Here is a 22,979-nt window from a genome sequence, read left to right on the forward strand (position 1 = left end):
TAAATCCTGGGGTCCTTGTTTTAGATCAGCCAAGTAAGAAGCTTCTATGGAAGGGCCAATTTCCATACTTTCTGGGTACTTCTGATGACTACCAGCTCTAGAATTATCATTATCAGAACATCATTCTCCAAAGATGTCAGAATCATGTCATAAAGTCAGTTCTAAACTGGCTGGTTTAGTCCTATCAGGCAGAGGCAGGCAAACTCTGTGAGTTCAAGGCCAGTCTGGTCTACAGAGTTAGTGCCAGAGCTACACACAAAGAAATCTTGTGTTAAACACCCCCCCCCAAAAAAAAGAAAGTCATTTCTATGTGAGAACTGACTCACAGCTAAACTGCCTTCCCACCAAGTAGGATAAACAAGAGTGAACAAAATACAGACTATAATTTGAGGAATCCTTTATGCCAAGTTGTCTGTGATGTAATGTATGGGGGGGGGGAAGCTGTCAGCAACTCTGTAATTATTCCAGTACATATGTCCCTTACTGAAAAGACAAAGTAACATGGATGGCTTTGACCATAAAGCTAAGAAAATTTTGGGCGATTCTAGCACCTATCATCAGCAACAGGCCCCACGGTTATTATCCTTCCTCTTTCTGGGAGGACTACAAAATGATAGCCATCTGACTACAAATGAAAATGTGCATAGGTGTTTACAGTCGGGGTGAAAAGAGAAATAGAAGGCAGAAAAAAAATCCCACAAAACACCTGGTACATTTTTCATGTATTTTTTATTTAACATATATAGTACATGTAAACAAGGAGCATAAAATTCATAAAAATACAATACTCCTATGCAGTATCATTTTATTTCGGACACATCCTTTTATTACTTTAACTGCGCACATTTTCTGCCAGGCATTTTAGAGGCTTATCTTTTTATGGAAGTATTACCCAACTTTATTTTTTTAATGTCATAATAATAACTATTTCAGTTGCCTCCTGTCTTTCCTTCCTTTCCTCACACTAAAGAAAAAATATTTGTAAATGCTAAAAATATGCAAAATACTGAGCTTTAATACTGCACTGTCAGCTACACAGAATTTATTACCACTCCATGTCACCATAAAGGTATTTAGACCGCAGAGCACCAGCTGCTCCTAGACATGCTGGAGGCTAAGTGTGTCGGGGGCCCCAAGGCCTCGGTTCCAAGCTGACTTGCCTAAAACACAAGCAGAGCTTGCTGGTGGAGGTACATTAGGAAATATTGTTACAAAAGGTTTCTGCAAAAAACTACTTTAGGCTACTTTTAATGTTTCCCAGCATGTGAACTGGCTAATAGTATTTTAATGTTTTGTTTCTCTGTACAGAATTTCTAACCATTACAAGTGAACTTATTATGAAGGGAATTGTTAGAGGGTAAGGCTAGAAAATAACTTTTAAAAAGGTGATAAAAACATCCTAATTGCTGTATCCACCAGCCATACTGGGATGCAGAATGGCTGCAGATGAGGCAGGGCATGCGTGCCCCCTCACCCAGGCCCTCTCTCATTTTCTCAAAGGCCTTCTTTCCATTTCCCTGCATTACTGTACCATCACTCAAACACTCCTAAGCCACCATCTCCAGCTGCTTCCCTATTTTGTGAGTTGGTAAAAGCTTATGAAATGAAACTAAGCATCAGATGAGAAAGCTTGGTCACAGCGTGCAACACTGAGAATAGCAGTCCCTGGCCCTGGGAGTGACAGTCCCCAGGCAGCTGCAGGGAGGGAGGCCCTGGCCGGTGAGGCTGGCTCCTCACTGAAGCCACATTCCTCAGTTGCATGTGCTGTCTTTGCAGGTGACCAATAGGAGCAAGCTATGCTTCCCCAGCCAACCTTGTCCTTGGGCTCTGGGAAGAAGGCAGAAAGAGAACAGCTCTTCCATGGCTGCCGGGAGTGGGCATCGGAAACCATCCCTGAGGACTCAGGTCTCAAGGACAATCCACACTGAGGTTAATCTGCCTGTGGTTAATAAAGAGAAGACTGTATAATTAAATGTGTAGTCAGCCATGGTCACAGTTTGCTTAGAATTTAAAACCTAAAAACCATTTCTTACAACAATGAAGATCCATGGTTTTGAAGAATCTCATTTCACACAATTAACTTCTAAGAAACAAAAGTTGTATAAGAAATTCAACGCATATTTGGAAATTTTTCAAAAAAAAAAAGCAAGGAAAAAATGGGGTAAACTGAACATGCTCATTCCTCCTACTGAATTCTTTTTTTTTTTTTTTTTTGAGGCAAAATTATAATATGAGGCTTAAGGCTTTGTCTTATTAAAGACAGGCAATTTTGAAAGCAAAATATAAAAACTCTATTCATTAGTAATTTTTCATTTACATTTTGAGAGAAGTTATTTATGTTTTATTTTATCTTCATAGAAAAAGAAAAATTACCATACCATACACTACAGTCTACCATAAGCTATGCCTCTCTCTCTCTCATATATATATATATATATATATATATATATATATATATATGATGGCTCTTGATGCATCATTTTTGGGGTTGTCCAAAATAGTTTTCCTTAAAACTAATTAATCATAAAAATTTTTAAATGGATTAAAGCTATTAAAATATATATTTGATTAATACTAAAAAGAGAAAAATACACAATTACTAATTTTTTAACCAAGAATAAGCACTTGCTAATAAAGACAAGATAGCATTTATGTGAGAAAAAAAAAAGGTTTGTGTGGGAAGAGACATAATGGCACATGGCTGGGAACTAAAGGAGCTGGTCCTCCCCACCATACCCAGGACTGGGTGGCAGCAGGCAGGAAACACGTGATTCACAGGAGCAAGACAATCAAAAAGAGCACCAGGAAGTGAGGTGAACAGGTGATCCATACGCAACTACACCTGGACTAACTGCTGAGATGGGCTGACAGGATCGGGAGCTACAGGGTCACGGAAATGTTCACAGACAGGAAGCAAGGGTGCTAACAGGCCGTGTGCTGAAAACAGGCCCTAACTGGTTCAGAAGTGAATATATTTTCATATCATCTTTGTCATGACCCATGATGTATTTCTACACAGATGGCTTTGTTCACTGTAACACAAATATTTAAATGAAGTACAAGCATATACTCATTTGCATAGCAAATTTTAACAGGTGCACTGAAACAGTAACTAATTGATCTGGTGTAAGTCATTTTTACAATCAGAATGACAAACTGACCAAATAAAATGTTTTCCATTTGGAAACAGTTACTTTAACAGATTATTTTAAAGGTTTTGCATCGGAGTTAAAGTGATACACGACCGAGTGGCAAAGCAGTAAAGCCATTACTGACGCGGTCTCTGTAGGTGGGTGCACGCAGCAGTCACTCTTTGATAACTTCTAGGACTTTGTAAACGCTGTTCTGGAACACTGTGGTAAAGTGAGGCTTAGAATCCTTCACCAAGATGTTACACAGGGGCGTTTTCCCAGCATTGGCCGGATCCTCCACGTCCCAGATTTCAGGCATACTGCACCCAGGCCTAGAGAAGTAAATGCACATGTTAAAATCAGTGCGCAGTGTCCAACTGCAGACACACTGTCTACTCTTCTCATCTCATTTCAGCTTCCCTATTTACATTAATTTATTATTATTATTATTTTAGTATCATAATAGTTACTTTATTTTTGCAAGCTACCATTGCTCCTCTTTAGCACCAGGGGAGCACAGCAACAGGGAGTGTAAGGATAGACACACAGAATACATGCGCCAGGGACTGGATAAGACAGCTGAGACACTCTGGTAAGCCCTGCCTCAGATGCTAGTTCAGAATGTGCTGTTAAAGTTAGTTGCTTCCCTCAGTTGGTTTCCACTGGTGTAAAGTGGGAAGATGTCCACAGCAGTGGCTTGCCACTCAGAATGTATAGACTGGGGGCAGATATCTACAGCATCAGGCTCAGAGTACAAAATTATTAGCTTTAAAAAACGATCCTTAACTCATGGGAAAGTTGTGTTCATTACACTCTAAAATAGGTCAATTTAAAAGAAAGTCTTATTGTGATTGTATAGGAGAGACATAGTAAAAAAACTGCCAATATGGCTGCTCCATGGTATAGTTTAGATTTGTATTGCAGATAAAAGATATAAACAAAGACAAAACAAACAACAACAACAAAACCTTCTAGAATTCAGAGCAGAGAGTAGAAAACCAAATTAAGCATGTTTAGAAGGAATCTCTTGTGACTGTATAGAAGCCTCACCTATCAATAAAATGCTGTTGGCCTATAGCTGAGGCAGGAAAAAGAAAGTGTGCAATCTGTCAGGCGGAAAGGATTCTGAGATAGAGCCAGGCATGTGACAGTTGCCTGGTAAGATGTGAAGAGGACAGACACATGATACCTGAGCTGAGGTAACCAGCCACATGGAGATTGCAGATTAGAATAAATGGGCTCTTTTAGGTTATGAGATAGTCAGAGATGAGGCTAGCTACATGGCTTAAGTATTTGTGTGTATATATATTATATAATGTATATATTATAATGTATTTTATATTATATAAATATATTTTATATTATATATATATTTTATATTATATATATAATGTATATAATGTATATATATATATATATAAACACATCTGTTAGACAGATTTCCCAGTTTCTCTTTCTTGCCTCAGTTATAGGCCAACGACATTTTATTGACTGGTGATGCTTCCATATAGTCACAAGAGATTCTTCTACTCATGCCCAACTTTTTCTCTCTCTGCTCTGGATTCTAGATTTGTTGTTTGTTTTTGTTTTTGTCTTTTACCTGCAATAGTGACTATAGTCACTATTCTGGATGCTTGGGACTGGGAGGAACACTACAACAGACATGACAGAGAGAGAGAGAGAGAGAGAGAGAGAGAGAGAGAGAGAGAGAGAGAAACAGACTGAACGCGGGTAGGGTTATATGAAAGAGAAGTGAGAACAGCAGGAGAGAGAATCACAAGAACAGTGGGAACAGCGCTGGGACACAGGCCTAAAGATGTGAGGTGAGAGGGGCAGGGACTTAGTGTGGACTTTGAAATATATAACCAGTACTTGTGAGAAGGTTCTGAAAGAGCTTTGAGACTCACCATGGGCTTTGATATGCAACCACACATGCATATCAATGGAGCCAAATGTCCCTTCTGATAGAGACAGGGGAGATGACTTCTTATAGCACTTTAGGCAGATGGGAACTGGTTCATCAGTGTTCTCGTGGAATGCTGGCCTTATCTAACCACCAGAAACCCTCCTGTAGTCCAGTTTAAGCATATTTCTAGCTATATGGTCTGCCTTATACCTAATAGCGGTAAGCTTACTTCTTGGCTAAGTGAACAATTAAATCTCAAATACAATGTACTTTTTTGTTCTTTCCTCCCAAATCAGGGTCTTGTTGTATGCATGGTCTAGGATAGCCTTAAACATGCAATCCTCCTGACAGAGTTCAAGGCTTAGGAGTAAAAGTGTGTGCCAGAATGCCCAGCCAATAATATATTTTATAAGTAACAATATAAGTAGCCCAGCATGGTGACACATCTTTAATCCCAGCACAGGGAGGCAGAGGGAGGTGAATCTTGGTGAGTGCAAGGCCAGCCTGGTCTACAAGCTCCAGGACAACCAGGACCCTGCCTCAAAAACAAAACTAAAACAGAACCTGGTATTAATTAGATTATCAACTTATGTTTGCCTACATAAATCATCTAAATAATTTTAGCATTTTAAACCAAGATCAGATTTATAGACACAGGTGCTGTATTCTCATGCAGTTCTTTTATTTTTACTTGTTTTGGAAGATTTTAAGAAAAACAAAAGTCTGTGCCGGTGGCACAGGCCTATAATCCCACTGAGGGTAAAGTAGGAACATCTGAAGTTCAAGGCTGGCCTGAGCAAGTTACTGAGATGATATCTCAAAACAAAACAAAACAAAACAAAATGCAATTAGGTCTGCATATGTGTACTTGAATAGCAAGAATGAGGGCCTAATATTCAATTCTCAGTACAAATAAAAAGAAAAATTAAAATTATAGAAAACTGACCATGGCTATTTTGTCAGTTTCTCTCTCCCCTCCCCCTTTCTCAAGCATGTTCATTGTTGCTCTTTTTTTATGAGAAGAAAATATTCATGAGAAGTCCAAGTTCCATTGCCTGACTACCTAGCCCAACATTCACTTTAGCAGTGCCAAAGCCTTGACTATCATTTCTCAGAGGCACTGTTTATAAACATCAGCATTTATCTATCTTGCTAGAGCTTTGATGTTCCCTCTCACACAAAATAGAGACGGGGGCAGTTCTGAGTTGCTTTCACAAAATTGGGGGCATTATGGAACTTATTAACAGTACAATCTGGTTATTTTCTACATCTTGGTACATGAAAATCCATTTGCCCCTCTTCATAGCTGTCAGTTCTGATCTATGCATTACTGAAGGACTCTTCCCATGGATGTACACTTCGGCTATTTTCCACTTTGCTGCCATAAAGCAACACCACTGCATTTTGATGCCTGTCTCTCTTTTTTAACTTAAATGTTCGTTGTGTCTAAGATACAATTTTTCACTTTGCCTCCATCAGATGAACAGCCAGAGAGCTTACCAGTGATGTCCCCAGAGGGTTACAGTGCACTTTCTGCACAGCCTCATTAACATTTGATGCCAGAGAGCTGAAGAACTGAATGAGGCTGGGCATTTGGTGTCCACCCTTAATGTTCTCATGCATGTCAAGGCTGAACTGTTACTACACTTGGGGTGGTAGGAAACATGACAGCTAAGAATTCAATTCCTAGTCTGAGTGTTCCAGAGTTGAACATGCTAAAGCAAAATGAAGGGGTGAAGAGCTGGCTTGTGAGCCCTGCCTGCCAAGGAGACATCCATCACTGGCACTGTGTAAGTCTTCCCAGGGAGCCAGCCCCATCTTTCAATATCATCGGTGACAGTGGACACCGCAGTCCTTGTCCACAACCTTCTGGATGCCCAGAGGGTTGAATCAGAAGCTTCAGTTAAGGCCAGTTCAGGACCAGGACAACTGAGCAATACCCACTATGCCCCTCCCTCCAAACCAAAACAAAACAGAAACAAAAACCAAACCAAAACAAAACAAAAAAAACCCCACCAAGGTGGTGTTGGGGGAAGCACCAGTGGGAGTCTGAATTATTTCCCTCTCAATATAAATATTTTAACTTTATACAAACTATGATTAGAATTCAAAGAAATGACTAGTTTCAAAGAAAAACTTTCTTTGAAAATGTAAAAGGTTATAAAAACTCATCTACAATTACCAATTTAAAAATGGGTATATTTTAGTTGTTCACAGGGTGATATAGTTGAGGAATGATCAAGCCATACCGTTATGCCCTCATAAGATCTTTCTCTCTGTCTCTGTCACACACACAAAAACACACAAGTTCTCAGCACTACACTTTCTTTCTTTTCCTTCCCAAGTTTCATTTGCTTCCACTGTTCTGACATACTTTTATTTTACAGTATTTGCAGCAAGCTGCAGGTGTCTCTGGCCAACATAACTGATGGAGACTGAAGGCAGACAGAATAACAGAAAATTCCAATACTGGATGAAACACCTGCCAAGAAACTCAGTTATCCTGGTACACACAAACACAGGATAAGAATGTGTCCCCTCCTCCATGTCCATCTACATTCTCCTTTGGCTTCTGTACTGGCTGTTTTGTGTCAACTTGACACAAACTGGAGTCATCAGAGAGGAAGAAGCCTCAGTTGAGGAAATGCCTCCATGAGATCCAGCTGTAAAGTATTTTCTCAATTAGTGAACAAGTGTGTGTGGGGGTAGCCTACTGTGGGTGTTGCCATCCCTGGGCTGATGGTCCTATGTTCTATAAGCAGGCTGAGCAAGACATGAGAAGCAAGCCAGTAAGCAGTAGCCTTCCATGGTCTCTGCATCAGTTCCTGCCTCCAAGTTCCTGCCCTGTTTGAGTTCCTGCCCTGACTTCCTTTGGTGATGAACAGCGATGTGAATAAACCAACTTGCTTTTTGATCACAGTGTTTTCATCACAGCAATAGAAAACCTAACTAATTTCCCTCTCAGAATACAAACAAAGCACAGTTAGTGGACCTGACCAAGGTTTCCTGCGGGTATGTCTTCAGTCCTCCTGGACTCCCACAGGAACAGGAATGGGAAGCAGACAGGACAAAGCCACCTCCTGGCTTCCACCTCCCACTCCTGCTGAAACCAACACAACCAGGGAAAGTGAGTCCATGTCCAGATGGGAAGATGGGTTCTTCCCTCCTGCAATCTGAGTGTCCAGAGTGAGCTGAAGTCTGTTAAACAGTGCTGGTCTGGTTTAAAAGCAACATTTATTACCTTCTATAAGTAGTTTTCAACCTTCCCAATGCTGTGACCCTTTCAATATAATTTTTCATGTTGTGGTGACTCGCAACCAGAAACATATTTTCATTGCTACTTCCTGATTGGAATTTTGCTACTGTTATGAATGGTAATGTAAACATCTCTGTTTTCCAACAGTCTTAGGTGACTCCTGAGAGGGTTTTTGACCCCTCAAAGTGCCTGCAACCTACAGGTTGAGAACCACTTTCTTTCATCTTCCATTTCCTCTATGTCCATAACCACGCACATAAAACCAATTCTCTGAATATCAGAGGATGGTACCACCAGAGTTGTGTAAACTGCTTTATCAAGGCAAGTCTTGACAGATACAAAGTGTCGGCAATTTGGATATATTAAAAAATGTCATCCAAGGGCGTAGAAAACTAGGATGAATCTTGGGTCAATGTTCATCAACTGGAGGAAAGGTTATGCCAATGATTTCCCTGTTCCAAGCCCAAGGAGATGAAATGACCCTAATTTAGCAGAGGGCTGTCAGGACATGGAGCTGTCGCACGTGTTCCCCAGCACTGCCTTCTTTTTTCTAAGATTTATTTATTTATTATGTATACTATGTTTTATCTGCATGCCCATCTGTACGTCAGAAGATGACACAAGATCTCTTTACAGATGGTTGTGAGCCACCATGTGGTTGCTGGGAATTGAATTCAGGACCTGCGGAAAGGCAGGCAGTGCTCTTTTCCTCTGAGCCATCTCTCCAGCCCCAGCACTGCCTTCTTACAAGTCCTCATCACACTTGGATTCCATACAATGTGCAGAACAAAGATAACTGGTGAGTACATGAATTCTGTTATATCCACATGCTACAAGCATTTCAAGTTTTTCTTTGATATGTATGAATGTTTTGCCTGCAGAGTGTATGTGTGCATCACACGAGTGGTGCTTGACTTGGCCAGAAGAGGGCATCGAATCTCCCGGAACTGGAGTTACAGATAGTTGTGAGCCACCTCATGGGTGCCCGGAAAGGAACCCCAAGTTCTCTGTAGGAGGAGCCAGTTTGCGTAACTGCTAAAACATCTCCTTAACACTGGTTGCAAGCATTTAAGACATGTTCTGCACTATAACATTTTATATAAATGATGATGAAATTCAAGTTACCTGGAACCTACTCATAGGAAGGGCTTTCCATAGCCAGTAACTATCTTAGGTCTCCTAGACAAAGCTATGTAGATGCTATGTTTTCATTCATAAAATTCAGGTGAACAATTTCTTTTAATGGCCCGTAATATCACTGAAGTAAACAGGAGACAAGGATAACTGAGCCACAGATTGAACATTCTCCTGAAGGCTTCGGTTGAGAAAAAAACTGTAGTAAGAGTTCTGACTTAAAACAGCAGAGTTCCTCACAATGCCTTCAATTCTTGGTGAAATGTTCAAGCTCCGGGTTCACCCATACTTCTGGAAATGTTTTATTTTACATATACCATATTACGTACTACAAATAAAACTCTTATCATGAGTCTAAATAACCTTTTACTCTTATGATTATATAATATCAACTGTATGAAATACTCACTTGGATCTTCGTATACACCATGACTCTTCTAGAATGTAATAATTCACTTTTAATTTCATCAACTCCTTCTTCACTTCTTCAGCTGCTTTTCGGCTATACATCGAATATACTATTTTTGTTCTGGCTCTTCAAAAAAAAAGATAAGTAGGCAAAAAAAAAAATTCAGGATTAAAAAAAGGTACAATCAGTGTTACATGGAGGCATGCACGGGATGAAGCTAAGCACGATCCAGAGAGGAGAGGAGGTGGAAGCACCTCCGAGCAGTTTGCACAGGGCCACGGTGGGATGACAACCAGAAGGTGGACAAAGCACCAGGCTTCGGGGCAAAGGCGCTTGGCTCCAATGCAAACGCAAATTTCCAACCTTAGTCTTCCCTTTGCTCCCTGGCTTGTGTTCCTAATTGTCCAGCAACCCTGTGTGCAAACGGGTGAGAACAAGCAAACCAGCTCCGCCGCAAGAGACACCTGCTCAGCCCACACAACTCTCCGCTTGACTTCTTGATTTAGGAAAATCTTACTCTACAAAATTGCTTTGGAAATTAGTTCACTGAAATTGATTTTTTTAATGAAAAGCTTTTTATTTATAAAATGTACACCCTGTTGTTATGCCAAACAGTATACTAATAGTATTCATCTGATCATTTGGGGAATGAATAGCTTTATCTGCTCTGGGAAGTGCATCTATATTAAATCTATCACCTCTTCTAAGAGAATACAAGGCATCATTTATGGGAAAAACAAGTACGTCTTACACAACCACACAAAATATCTAAGCCCATTACAGCAAACAATACTGCAAAAGCAGAGCAGAAATCCCACTGAATGAATCTCTTCCAACTGACTCTTATGATTTGAAGAAAAAAGTTGATCAGGAAACGGCTTTACTAAAAACCTTAAACTGCTGAGTGTTGGATAGTTGTGGACGATGGCACTGAGGAGGCCTGGATACCTTGGACAATTGACAGGATTTCTTTTTGTCTGCCCAACAGGAAACAGTACCAAACAACTCTCCTGCACCACGGAGCCTCAACGGTCTTGTTTCTAGACCAGCAGCCTATTTCGGCCTCTCCTTCCCCATGAACAACTCTGAAATAATCCTGCTGATCCTCAACCACTCCTTTTCTGCTGTGTTCCTCACTCAAGGTCTATCTGTGTGAACACCTGTCCTGCCTATGACACACCCGCGCACTAACCTCAGGCCTGCATCTTCATAATGTGGGTGGTTCACCACAGGCCGCAGAGCTGACAGCTTCACACTTGCCATGGTGGGCATGGCGCCTGCAAACACTGCATCTGGAGGCAATAACATGGTCTCAGGACATGCTGGACAAGCACCACCAGGGGCTTCCATCAGAGCGGCACAGTTCCTTCACAAGCAACATTGCTGGCTGAAGCCCAGGAAGACTACAAGCTAAAGAGTCAAGGGCAGCAGCAGCAGCAGAGTGAAGCCAGATGGCTGGCTAAGTGAAGGTCTGCAGCCAGGCTTGGGGAGTCATCAGTGCTGAAGAGTGCTTGTCACCCCACCCCCTTTTTGTTCCTTTCCTTTTCTAATCCCTTGGAGAACAGTATCCAAGTGACAAAGTTTCACAGCAACAACCACTTCATACTGGGACAGCAAGTTTCCACGGGGACACGTGGAATAAAGGGCACGATCCACCAGTAAGAGGGGAGGGGACTGAAATCTCATTAAGGGAAGAGACATGACACAATCATGTTAAATGTAGCACTTACAACATTGGAAAACTTTTATAAATTTAAATTTATATGGAAATAGCTAAGCTGGAGAATGGCTCAGCGGTTAAGAGCACTGTCTGCTCTTCCAGAGGTTTCTGAGTTCGATTCCCAGCAACCACATGGTGGCTCACAACCATCTCTACTAGGATCTGATGCCCTTGTATGGCCTGCAGGTGTACATGCAGACTGAGCACCCGTATATGTAAAATAAATGAAAAAAAAAACTTAAAAAAAACTAAACAAAAAACTCCAGCACAATAATAAATCACTAAGGTGTGTACAGCATTTCCTCCTCAAGCCATGGAGCCAGTGGCGGGAGCGCCTTTTAGAACTTCAGGTAGGATTCTGCAGTAATATATAAAACTGTCGTGGAAAAGACTGCCAACTAGATAATAGCAGCAGGGCTTCCTTGGCACTTTTACCTGGTTTCGTGCTATACCGGATCCACTCGATGAGCTCTTCTTGGGGTAAGTTGCTGAACTCCCCTACAATGTTCCACTGGGTTTGGAGGTTTGCCGAACCTTGAATAGACATTGCTGCTAATACAGCAAAAACAACAGCACCAGGATGCACTTTGCCAAAGAGCCATCCAAACAGCTGAAATCCAAGTAAAAACTCTGGTGACTGTCAGTATGGAGCAGTGTGTACCAGTAAGAAAACCATCCTGAGGAAGAGCCCAACCCTGGCTGCACTGCCACGTATGGACTGTTTAAACTGCAATTGTATATTATAACTGTGGGAGCTGTTAGTTTACAACACAACCATGGAGTCAGCTCTCTCCTTCCACCTTGTGTGAAGTCCAGGAATGGACTCTGGTCACTGTGGTTGGCATCAGCCACCTTTACCCACCGAGCCATCTTGCTGGCCTAACAAACAATTCTTCAGCAACCATCGTCAGTATCAAATCTACTCTACCCAAGAGGGGCACTGCTCCAGAAGCATGGTGAGAAGAGCCGGGTCACATGCTTGATGTGCAGGCTCAGCCCAAAAGAGAAATGAGAGCCCCAGTTATAGGACTGTGGCTTCAGAAGAGGCTAGGGACGCTGCTCACTAGGAGAGCACCCGTGAGCCTGGGTTTGGTCTCCAGCACCACAGCAGCAACAAACTTGGCCCAGGGCAGTCCTTTTGAGTTTGGAAGATGGTGCAGAGGCTGTTGCCTGGCCCATCAGTGGGATGTGAGTCAAGACAGAGGACTTCCCACCAGATCTCTTTCCTGTCCCAACCCAGCCTAAAGGTCAAGAATGAACGCTGTTCATACCCTGTGAGAGGAGTCCCGTTCCACACATAGCAGTCCACCCTTCATTACAGAGCGTCCCACTGTCCTTTCCTTGGGTGTCCCCTGCCTGACTTCTGGAGAACAGACACACCTTTTGACGTTTCCACCCCACAATTCAGAGCTGGTGCTTTGTTTGCTACTAACAGGGTTGCTGTTTCTACTCCTTTGCTCACTGACTGATGAAACAGCAATACTACAGAGGAGCAAAAATTTCTGAATATAATTACATGACAAATAAGAGTAAATCGTCAAGGATGATTAAACATTAAAGAGTGAAAGCAGTGACATATGTACAAATATATACACAATGAAGAACATTTTAAAATGTGATTCTGAATAAGACAATATAATTTGAAAGCTAACTTGAAATCCATTTTTAGAACTTATGAAGACATGCAGTGGTAGTGCATGCCTTTAATACCAGCACTATGAGGCAGAAGCAAGCAGATAACTGAGTTCAAGGCTAGCCTGGTCTATAGAGCAAGTTCCAAGAGAGCCAGGGGTACACAGAAAAACTTTTTTCCCCAAAAATAGGCATTAGAGGTAGCTGGAGGGAGGGAACTGAGTAGGAGAAAGGGTGGGGAGGGAAGCAGGGGTGGGGATTAGGAGTAGGGAGAGCTGGGAGAGAGGACCAGGTGAGAAAATGGCAATCAATCGGAGGCTGGGGTCATCTCTGAGAATTCCCAGACACCTGGGATAGGGAGGCCCCAGGAAGTCTATGGGGTAGTCCTAGCTAAGACTCCCATAAGCTGGAGCTATGAAGCCTGAAATGGCTACCTTCTATAGCCAGGCAGAACTCTCAGTGAAGGGATAAGGACACCAACCTATCCACAAAACCTTCAACCTAAAATTTGTCCTGCCTACAAGATGTGTAGGGAAAAAGACAGAACTAATACTTAGGGAATGGCCAACCAAAGAATGGCCCTGCTTGAGACCCATCCAATGGGAGAGAACCAATCCCTGACACTGTTAATGTTACTCTACTATGTTTGCAGACACGAACCTAGCACAACTCCTCTAACAGGCTTCACCCAGCAGCTGATGGAAACATACAGAGACCCACACCCAAACATTTGACAAGGCTGTGGAAGTCTTATGGAAGAGCTGTGAGAACAATGAGGGAGGCAGAGGAGTCAAGGACTCCACAAAAAGACCTACAGAGTCACCTAACCTGGGTCCATGGGGGTTCACAGAGACTGAACCACCAAAGAGCATGCACAGCCTGGTCCTAGGGCCCCTGTACATATATAGCAGATGCTCATCTTGGCCTTCATGTGAATCCCCCAACAACTGGAGCAGGGGCCCTCTCTGACTATGTTGCCTCTCTCTGGATCCTGCCCAGATGTGGCTGATATGTCTGGGCTCAGTACGAGAGAGAGGATGTGACTAGTCTTACAGCAACTTAATATGCCAGGGGGTTGCTACCCATGGGGGACCTCTCCCTTCTCTGAGAAGAAGGAAATGGGAAAATTGGGGGAGGGATGTGCAAAGAAGGAGACTGAAAGGAGATGATGGGGCTACAATCAGGATTAAAGTGAATGAATAAATAAATAAATTAAAAAATAAAAAGTCAAAAAACTCCAAAACTAAAAATCAACAATAATAACAATAGTAATAATAATAATGCAATTATGTGATATAATACACTTTTTTTCTACAGTTGAATTGTACTTTTTATCAGCAGCTGTAGTGATTACTGATAAACCCAGTCTGCATTGATTTGGCATTTGCTGTTGGCCAGGATAATTTTACAAGGTAGAAAAGAAAACAGTGATCAGCCTGGACCACTATGCTTTATGAAGCTGTATACAACAGAATCAAAGAGAAGAGCTTCAGAGGAAAAGAACTACTGAACTCCGTTGGCCAGCACTACTTTAGGACCCCATGGTAGCTAAGGCTGAGCTAGAACTCACTGTCACACCAAGTTACCTGTCTGGAGCAAATCAGAGATGCCATAACACACATGTGTGGTGTCAGGAAGAGCTTCAGTCTCATGATCAGAACACCAAGGGCTGTGTATGCTAACAGCTGCAGAGCATGATACACCAACTAAAAGGGGGGGAAAAGTGTTCATTTCCACCATTTGTGAAATTAAGAATATACTGTTATCTGGACATGCAGAAAGGAGTTCTTAAATGATTCTATGTAACATTTTTATTAATTCTTTGAGAATTTCAAACAAGACATTTTTGAATACAAGCATTCCCCACATCTTTCCCTAACTTCTCTGATATCCACATCCCCAAACTCTACACCTTAACTTTGTATCCTTCTTAAAATAATAGCTTAGACTCCAATCTGTGCTGTTTATACATACACACATCCTCCTTCCTCCCTTTCCTTTCCTCTCTCCCTCACTCCATCCTTCCCTCCCCTATATTCTCATGGGCTTGAGATTATCCATTGAAATGCTTTGGACCTATCAGGGACATATCTTTAAAGAAAAATGATTCTCACTCCCCTCAGAGCCATCAATGGTCAATAGCTCCTCAGTTACAGGCAGAGGCTCATAAGCCCCACCTCATCCAGGCTACAGTGTGGACTGGCTTGATCATACACAGGTCTTGTGCAGGCAACCACAAGTGCTGTGAGCTCATGAGTGTAGCAGTGTCCAGAGGTTACTCTGGACCCTGACCCTTGGCTCTTACACTTCTCTCTCTCCATCTTCCAAGATGGGCCCTGGCTTGGTAGCAGAAGGGATCACATAGATATCCGTTTGTGGCTGATCACTCTAGTGATACTTATTCTTTGCACTTTGATGAGAACTGATAACCACCTTAATCTGTTGCCAGGAGACCAAGGCACAGAAGTTGTCAGGGGAAAGAAGCCTGCTGCCCCCAAACCACAGTGATCCTCCCTGTGTTATGTGAAGCCAAATGGTCTCTGGAGGGTGGGAACAGCAGCCCGTCAGACCTCTGAAGCTTCTGCACAAGGTGGATGAAGAAAATGTGGCATTCCACCATGCAAGGATGCCTCCCATACCTGCCTCACTAGGCTCCAGAAACTAACCGCTATTACTGTAAGGACTCACTCACTAACCAAGTGTTTATCACTTCAGCAATGAGTCAGCCAATCAGCTTGAACATTCCCACAAAAAATACATAGCAAAGAATTTTGAAGATAAATTAATGACAAGTGCCAATAATCCTAGACACCAGGACTAAAAAACAAAGTCTCTATATATTAAGTAAAGTCTTAGTAATGTTAAATATTTACCTCTCCATGATCAAATTGGTGTTTTCTGAAACAAACAAACAAATTACTTGTCACTGAGGCCTTCACATCATATACTTGTTCTTTTATCTAGAAATATGAGCATTTCTAACATATTTACTATTCCTTCAAGACATATACATGTAAGTCAAAACAACGAAAAATTTTATCCCAATACTAGTGTACAACCCTTTAAGATAGTTCGTGTTTAAAACGCTCCTGAGCATCTGACCAGGTATGTCATTACAGTGCAATAATAACGTGGTGTGCACAGCAGGTCACTTAAGGCATGATATGAAGAACTCGGGAGCCTTCAGAGCCGTTGTGCCTGCTTCCTCCCTTGGTGAAGCCGGAGCTGTCTGTACTACCACTGCAGTAGAGATGGCAGGCCACAGACATTGCTCACACAATCTTCTCAGCACCAGGTGTTTACATTCAAATAGGTACAACATCCTCCCTCCCTCAGCTTTGCTTCACTGCTCTTTGTTTTTTTTCCCCCTGGATAGGTGCTTAGAGACTGATCTCATCTTTCCCTTCCCCCCTACCAAATCCTACAGAAGCAGGAAGAACAGTTACAGAAAAGCCAGCCATCGCTTCCCTTGTTTCAGAGTATAAAATGAATCCTCCCTGCAATTAATGTGGGCTCTCAATCCATCAGCTTCACTGTTCCTCCTCCAATGGTCCCACTCCTCACTCTGGACAGATACCTCCTCCATTGTTCTCTTCTGGTTGCAATGACCAGATCACAGGCTAACTGACCCCTAAAGCCACTAGACAATTTTGTCTCCCACACCAGTGTCCACTCCACGGTCACACCTGTCCCACTACCCTTCTTAGAGGAGACAAGATTCACACTCATATTTTGAGTATCCCTTCAGTTACCCTTCCCCACTAAAATGGAACCTGCAAGAGTCCAGGGTACCGATCTATGTATCCATTTAATCAAGTTCACTGAATAATGAACATGCAAGAGATAGAGAAGGAACAAATAGGAAACCATATGTATCCTCTCAGAGTCTATATATAAGTCAAAGAGAAAAAAAAAAAGGTAAATAAGCAACTGTCTCAGTGACCAGAGCTGTAGAGAACAGGAGATGGTGTAAGGTGCAGGAACATGAGTGCCCAGAGAGGCTCATCATCACCACTGAGGTATTTGAGTGGGCTCTGAGAGGGGGCCAAGGAGCACACAGAATCAGAATCAAAAGGTCCCATGTAGGGAGGGTCTGCTGGCCAGCCATGAAGATGGTGTGCTTGGAAAGGAGAGAAGGCAGAGACTAAGAGAGGAGTGGTTCAGAGAAGGTGAGGGATCAGAAGGTACAGGGTCATGGAGACCAGGATGAGGACTGTGATGTACTTCAAGTGATTTGAAGGATTGAAGAGGACAGAGATATGGTGTGTTCTGACTTCTGCTGGAAATGCTTGCATCTGGTGATAAGGCAAAGGCAGGAAGGCAGTCAGGAGGCAGCAGGAGGTCATGATCCATGGAGGCAGTGGGGGCAGGCTAGAGTAAGGGTAGTCAAAGCCTGAATATCATTCTAAATATGACAATGGCAAGATCTGAATACTGTTAGGATGTGTACCTATTAGGATGTGCACCTAAAAGCAGAATAAAAGCTTATGACTTCTGAGATAAGCCACTGAGGATGTCAGATGGATGTGTCATACAGGAAAGATGGATCTGGAAGCTATCTGACGAAGAGAGCATTAAGAGATTCAGAGTTGTTCCCAAGACTTGGACATAGATGAACATCTGATAAGTGGTCCTTCTCCCCAAGCCTAGGTAGAACATAATCTGGTTTAAGCATCTGCTCTAAAAATGTGTATGTGTTGATTTTAGCAAATATACAAGCCAAGTATGAAGGAGGTGGGATGCCCCTTCTTCATTCATTCCAAGCAAAAACTCAGCCTCCATTTCCTGAACACCTACAGTTTTAACATGATGCAATCATTTGTCATCCCCATGGATACCAATCCTAGCACTCCTGTCAGCCAACTCTATATCCAAGACCTTCTCAAAGCTGATGGTGCTTCTTCATGAGGCCATGACTACTCTCATTTACCTCCAGGTCCATGAACAGAGCAGGTAATAGTGATCACATTCAAGTTAAGATGTACTTCTTTCTCCTCCCTGCTATTTTATTTTTGTTCTTATGCATAATGAAGTGTAAACATGCCATTCCCTTTCCACGAGAGAGCTCTGATGCCACTCAACTGAAAATCCCATCAAACTCTGGTTTTCTAAAATTCCCTTTGTGTTAAGCTATTCTTGAAAAGGCACTTCCTTCTTTTTTTTTTTTTTTTTTCCCCTATGAAAAGCTTTACTTTGCTTTTCCAGAGTTGCCTACTATGGTTCTAACTTTGAAGCTGCTTCTCCAAACTTTTCTAAAACAAAACAAAGTGCTACCTCAAATAAAGAGAAATTTTGGCACCATATACCAGAATCATTTCCCCTTTCCTGCCTATCCATGTAGGTACAAGCAAGGCACAGTTATAGCGAACTGTTTCTAAATGATATACTGTACAAGTTTTTTTCCATTGTGTTAGCAGAGCTTTGATGATCAGGAAATAGTGTAAGGGTGGGGGATATTCAAGTTAGAAAAAACAATACAAGCAAACATAAAACTTAAAAGTATAGTTACCAAAAATATGTATTATTCGGCTTCAAAAAAAATCTAAAGATGTATGCTCAAACTACTCTTATAAAGATGATAAAACATTCCACTTTATATCAGGACAATAATTTTATTCTGTACTAATACATATTTTGACGATGTTAACTTTCTACATTACACACAATACCATGCTCAGTATCCTTTGACCACCAACTCCATCTGCATGAACACCTCCACAGGATGTATCTGCAGTGGAGGAATGCTGGCCTGAAGAGCAAGCCCACTGTGTGGTTCCCAGCCACAGCCAGCTGTCTCTCATTTCTTCAAGCTGTGCAAGCCCTGAATATTACCTCATCTTACTAATCTTTTAAGTAGAAAGTTTTTACTTAGTTTTACTCAAACTGTCTTCAACACATGACTGTAGGCCTTTCAACTACTGTTCTTTTTTACTGGCTATGCCAAGAGTCAGGCTGAAAGGGAATGAAGGAAACAAATTACGGACAAAGGGTTCAACTCGTACAAACCCCAGAGACAGGGACAGCTTACCATTATCAAAGTGCACAGAAAGGCCCTTGGGGCTTGGACGTGATGGAGAGGGAATGCACCAATTCACTTTTCTTTCAGTTCCCTTTTCTGTGTCTTTCATTCATTCATTTCCTGGTGTGTCTGAAGACACCCGTATTACTTTTATCTGGCTGTCATCAGTCCTGAGTCACATATTGCAAATATTTGCTCTAACTATCCTTTCTTTCAATAATGCTTCTTGCATTTTTTAAAAATCAAATTGAAGTACTTGTGTTTGATGTTGTCAACTTTTCCAGCATGTAAGTTTTGTATCCTTCAGAAAGGCCTTTCATTTCTTTAATTACAAGTACATTCTCTTTTTCAATTTCTAGGTGCATTTGGTTACCTATGGCTTAATTCTGCTTCCTAGGGAAGTTGAGTAAAAAATGAAGAATGGATCCAGTTTTATATTTATCTGTTTATTTTTCAAATATGGTGATCTAATGGCCCCCAAGGAGAATAAATGATTTTCTGGCAAAAGCTGTGTCCTTCTAAGGAAGAGGGTGTGACGGGGGCATGGTCAGACTTCTCTGGATGAGATCTGATGAACGGATACAGAGTCCAGTATCCTCCACAGGGAGGGGAATGGTGACAGTTGAAAGCATCACTGATGAAGTGCTGAGTGTACAACATGCAAGTATACAAGTATGCACTGCAGTAATATTCAATAAATGGGAGTAAGGAAATGAGAGCATATTTACCTTATATGTGTCTGTTGTTTAGCTATGACACCCCACATGTCACTAATAATCTGCAAATAGATGTTGAAGACTTTAGAAAAGATGTTATAAAATGATAAAACTCTTAATATAAATATGAGAAAAAAGAAGACAAGAGAACACTCAGTAACTAATAATTTCAACATTATCTTGTACTAGCAAAGTCCTTGATTGTGGCTAATATTCAGCAATCCTGTCAGGACTATCAGGAAAATTCCAATACCCCATTTAGGACATGAGAAAAAGGCTCAGAGCATGAAATGACCCCCTGAGGGGACAACCATTAAACAGCCCTGCTGGTCCTAACATTCACTCCTGCTCCTTCCCCACATGGAGGTGGTAGCAACTGCCTCTCTTAATCATGACCACAGAACTGCCCAAGTGGCTCAGAGACACTAAGTTTTTAAAATCCTGTCTCTAGCATGAAGATCTCTCTAGCATCTTGCACACACCTTATCTTATCCCCTGGAAGAGCTACTAGGCTGCTGCCTCAGGCTCTAACACTTTCCTGACTGATCTATGCATTTCTGGTCAAAAGTTCTATCTCCAGGATGTACCAGTGACTGGATTTCTAAAGCACCAGAAGGAATGTAGTCATATTTCCCAAATGGTAGGCTTTTAAATATTTGAAAATAATTATCCACCTTCTATTTGAATCTTTTCTTCTTTAAACTAAATAGCAGAGAGTCATTCATCTGAGCTACTATATTCCACCACACCTTGCCATCAAAGCTGCAGTCTTTCGTTTTGTTTTATTGAGCATAGTCTCACCCCACTGTGAGGCACTAGCTGGCCTAGAACTCAGTATATAGACTAGGATAGCCCCAAACTCACAGACATCCCCCTGCCTTTGCCTTCCAGGTATGAAGATTAAAGGCATGTGCCTTTCTAGTCTTTGAATAGGTTCCTGGTGTTCAGTATCTGGTCATTTTTGAGGATTATTACATATGAATCACAGTGCAAAATGCAAAGCAGGCACAGAGCCCTGCCACAGTGAAACTGCATAAACTGTCAGGAGCTGAAGCTGAGAGTGTGCTGAACAGAGCACCACCAGGTGTCTCGGACAGGGGAGGTGCCAAGCCTGAGTCAGTGTGGCAGTGGGAACAAAGGGAGCTATGGACAACTTGTGAGCTTCCAAGGCAGTATCTGTCCAGCCCATGTGTCACTGGCTGAGTAACACATCGAAATATGCCATGGGAAATAGTGTGGAGAAGTACGAAGCACGGCGCAAACACAACGTGATCAGTAATTATAGTACAGAGTGCCCCTCAGATAAATATGGTCTGTTAACACAGAGCCCTAGAAATCAACAGATTGCTGGGCTTTGTCATGTCTTCTGAGACTGCACGTTAATCTCATCTTTAAGTCTCACACAGTTATAGACTTTACAAGCTCCTTGGAAAAGAGTTTCACACCTGCTTTTCTTCATAGAAGACTGATATTTCTCAGGCCAAGTTTATAGCAGGCCTTAAAAATTTTATTATCAAAGTACATTTGGAGCCTAAACAAGTTATCCAGTTCATCAATATACCGAAGTTTCAAAATTTTTTTTGATTAATAATAAACCCCATTCAGGAGCAATGAAAACTGCTCATATACCATATAAGAAGGGTTAAAATATTAAATACTTTTGGAAATATCACTTAGCATTAAAATCCAGTTAATGGACAACTTTTATCTGGGTCAATTATTGCCTCTAGACATGTCTTGAAAAAATACATGATCAGAACATAAACCATTCTTTCCTGCATCCATTTTAGGCTACCAGAAAGCAGAATCTCTTTAACATTTCTAAGTATTCATCAAAGGCCACCACTAAAAAAATACAGAATGTTTCAACAAATCAGGACAAAACTATCAGATTATTGTATAGCCAAGTATCTGCAACTACTATAAAAAATGCATTTAATTATAAAAGGCTCTTCAGCGACAAACGCACCTTTCTAACAATTGCAGTGAAAATGATGAGCACAACAGGAAGCAGCAGTGTCTTCGTGTATCTCACCGGAGTCTAAAATTGAGGGTATTCATTAGAGGGAAATATTTTTAGCCAAACAAAACTTCTTTTCAAATGAGTGAATTTCTTAAGGCATAAGTAGAGAATATTCATCCAAACATTCATCAACCAAGAGTCCAACCTATGCACTGACTCCATCATTGAAATAAAGGCACGTTTCCATAGAAACACATTTCACCAGTGCTAGGCTGAAAACACTAAAAATACAGTGCCCAAAATTCCTGTGAAAGGTGACTGGAGATTCTCCTCTTCATACACTATTTGTGTATGTGAGGGTCTCTCTTACTATTCCACCCAAGAAAGCAGTATTTATTTACATGGAATAAGCTACCTTGTGCATTCTTACCCATCGTATTTCTTTCTCTTACACAAAAATACATGCCGAATAATGACCAGTGCTTATGAGGGTAACAAAACAAATTTTAACATTTTATCAACAGATAAATTTATAGAAATGTATTTAATAACACAGACCTGTGTCCCTCTCAGTTATCTCCCCACTCTAGCCACTGTCAGGATGTTGCTCTTAGACCTTTGTTAACAATGGGTGAGTAACATCTCCTTTGTTTACTCCATTATATATTTTAAGCATCTTTCCAGGTCAGTTTGGAACTGTGTTAGGGAACAGTGTTCAGTGTTTGTCTTTTTCTCTATTAGATGATACTATAAAAGGCATGCACTTCCTCGACAGACAGACACTCATCTCCCGCAGCACAGACCCTGAATTCAGATGCACATAAAGACAGGCATGGCATACTGCACACAGCTTGATATTCTGTTTACACAGAATGAAGTCATGCCATGCCTCAATACACCAACTTCTTTCATTAGACTGAGCCAATGGCCTCTCTTGGTAGAAAAATGTTCTAGTCTCGCCAGCCCCTCCTACACCATTTCAGTTCTCTGCTCATGTTTACCTTCTTTTTTCTTTACCACTTTCTTAAGGGAGTCCTGATTTCCTATAAACTGGTAATTTAAGATCTTACAAGGTACGCTTTCTTTGATTTTT

The 22,979-nt window shown here is 41.5% G+C and overlaps 1 protein-coding gene across 1 annotated transcript in view; it reads right to left on the minus strand.

The window, feature by feature from the left end:
* Nucleotides 1-710: 710 nt before the first annotated feature.
* Nucleotides 711-22,979, minus strand: part of Dpy19l1 (dpy-19 like C-mannosyltransferase 1) — a 102,911-nt gene continuing 80,642 nt past the window's right edge. The window contains exons 15-23 of the mRNA XM_060371061.1: nt 21,893-21,964; nt 19,936-19,985; nt 16,062-16,086; nt 14,775-14,894; nt 11,992-12,166; nt 11,029-11,128; nt 9,837-9,962; nt 3,277-3,463; nt 711-1,939 (exon numbers count right to left, since the gene is read on the minus strand). Of these exons, the coding sequence (XP_060227044.1) occupies nt 3,307-3,463; nt 9,837-9,962; nt 11,029-11,128; nt 11,992-12,166; nt 14,775-14,894; nt 16,062-16,086; nt 19,936-19,985; nt 21,893-21,964 (825 nt within the window). The 3' untranslated portion in view covers nt 711-1,939; nt 3,277-3,306. The remainder of the gene's footprint in view (nt 1,940-3,276; nt 3,464-9,836; nt 9,963-11,028; nt 11,129-11,991; nt 12,167-14,774; nt 14,895-16,061; nt 16,087-19,935; nt 19,986-21,892; nt 21,965-22,979) is intronic.

Source organism: Meriones unguiculatus, chromosome 1, assembly GCF_030254825.1.
Source record: "Meriones unguiculatus strain TT.TT164.6M chromosome 1, Bangor_MerUng_6.1, whole genome shotgun sequence".
NCBI classification, from domain to species: Eukaryota; Metazoa; Chordata; class Mammalia; order Rodentia; family Muridae; genus Meriones; species Meriones unguiculatus.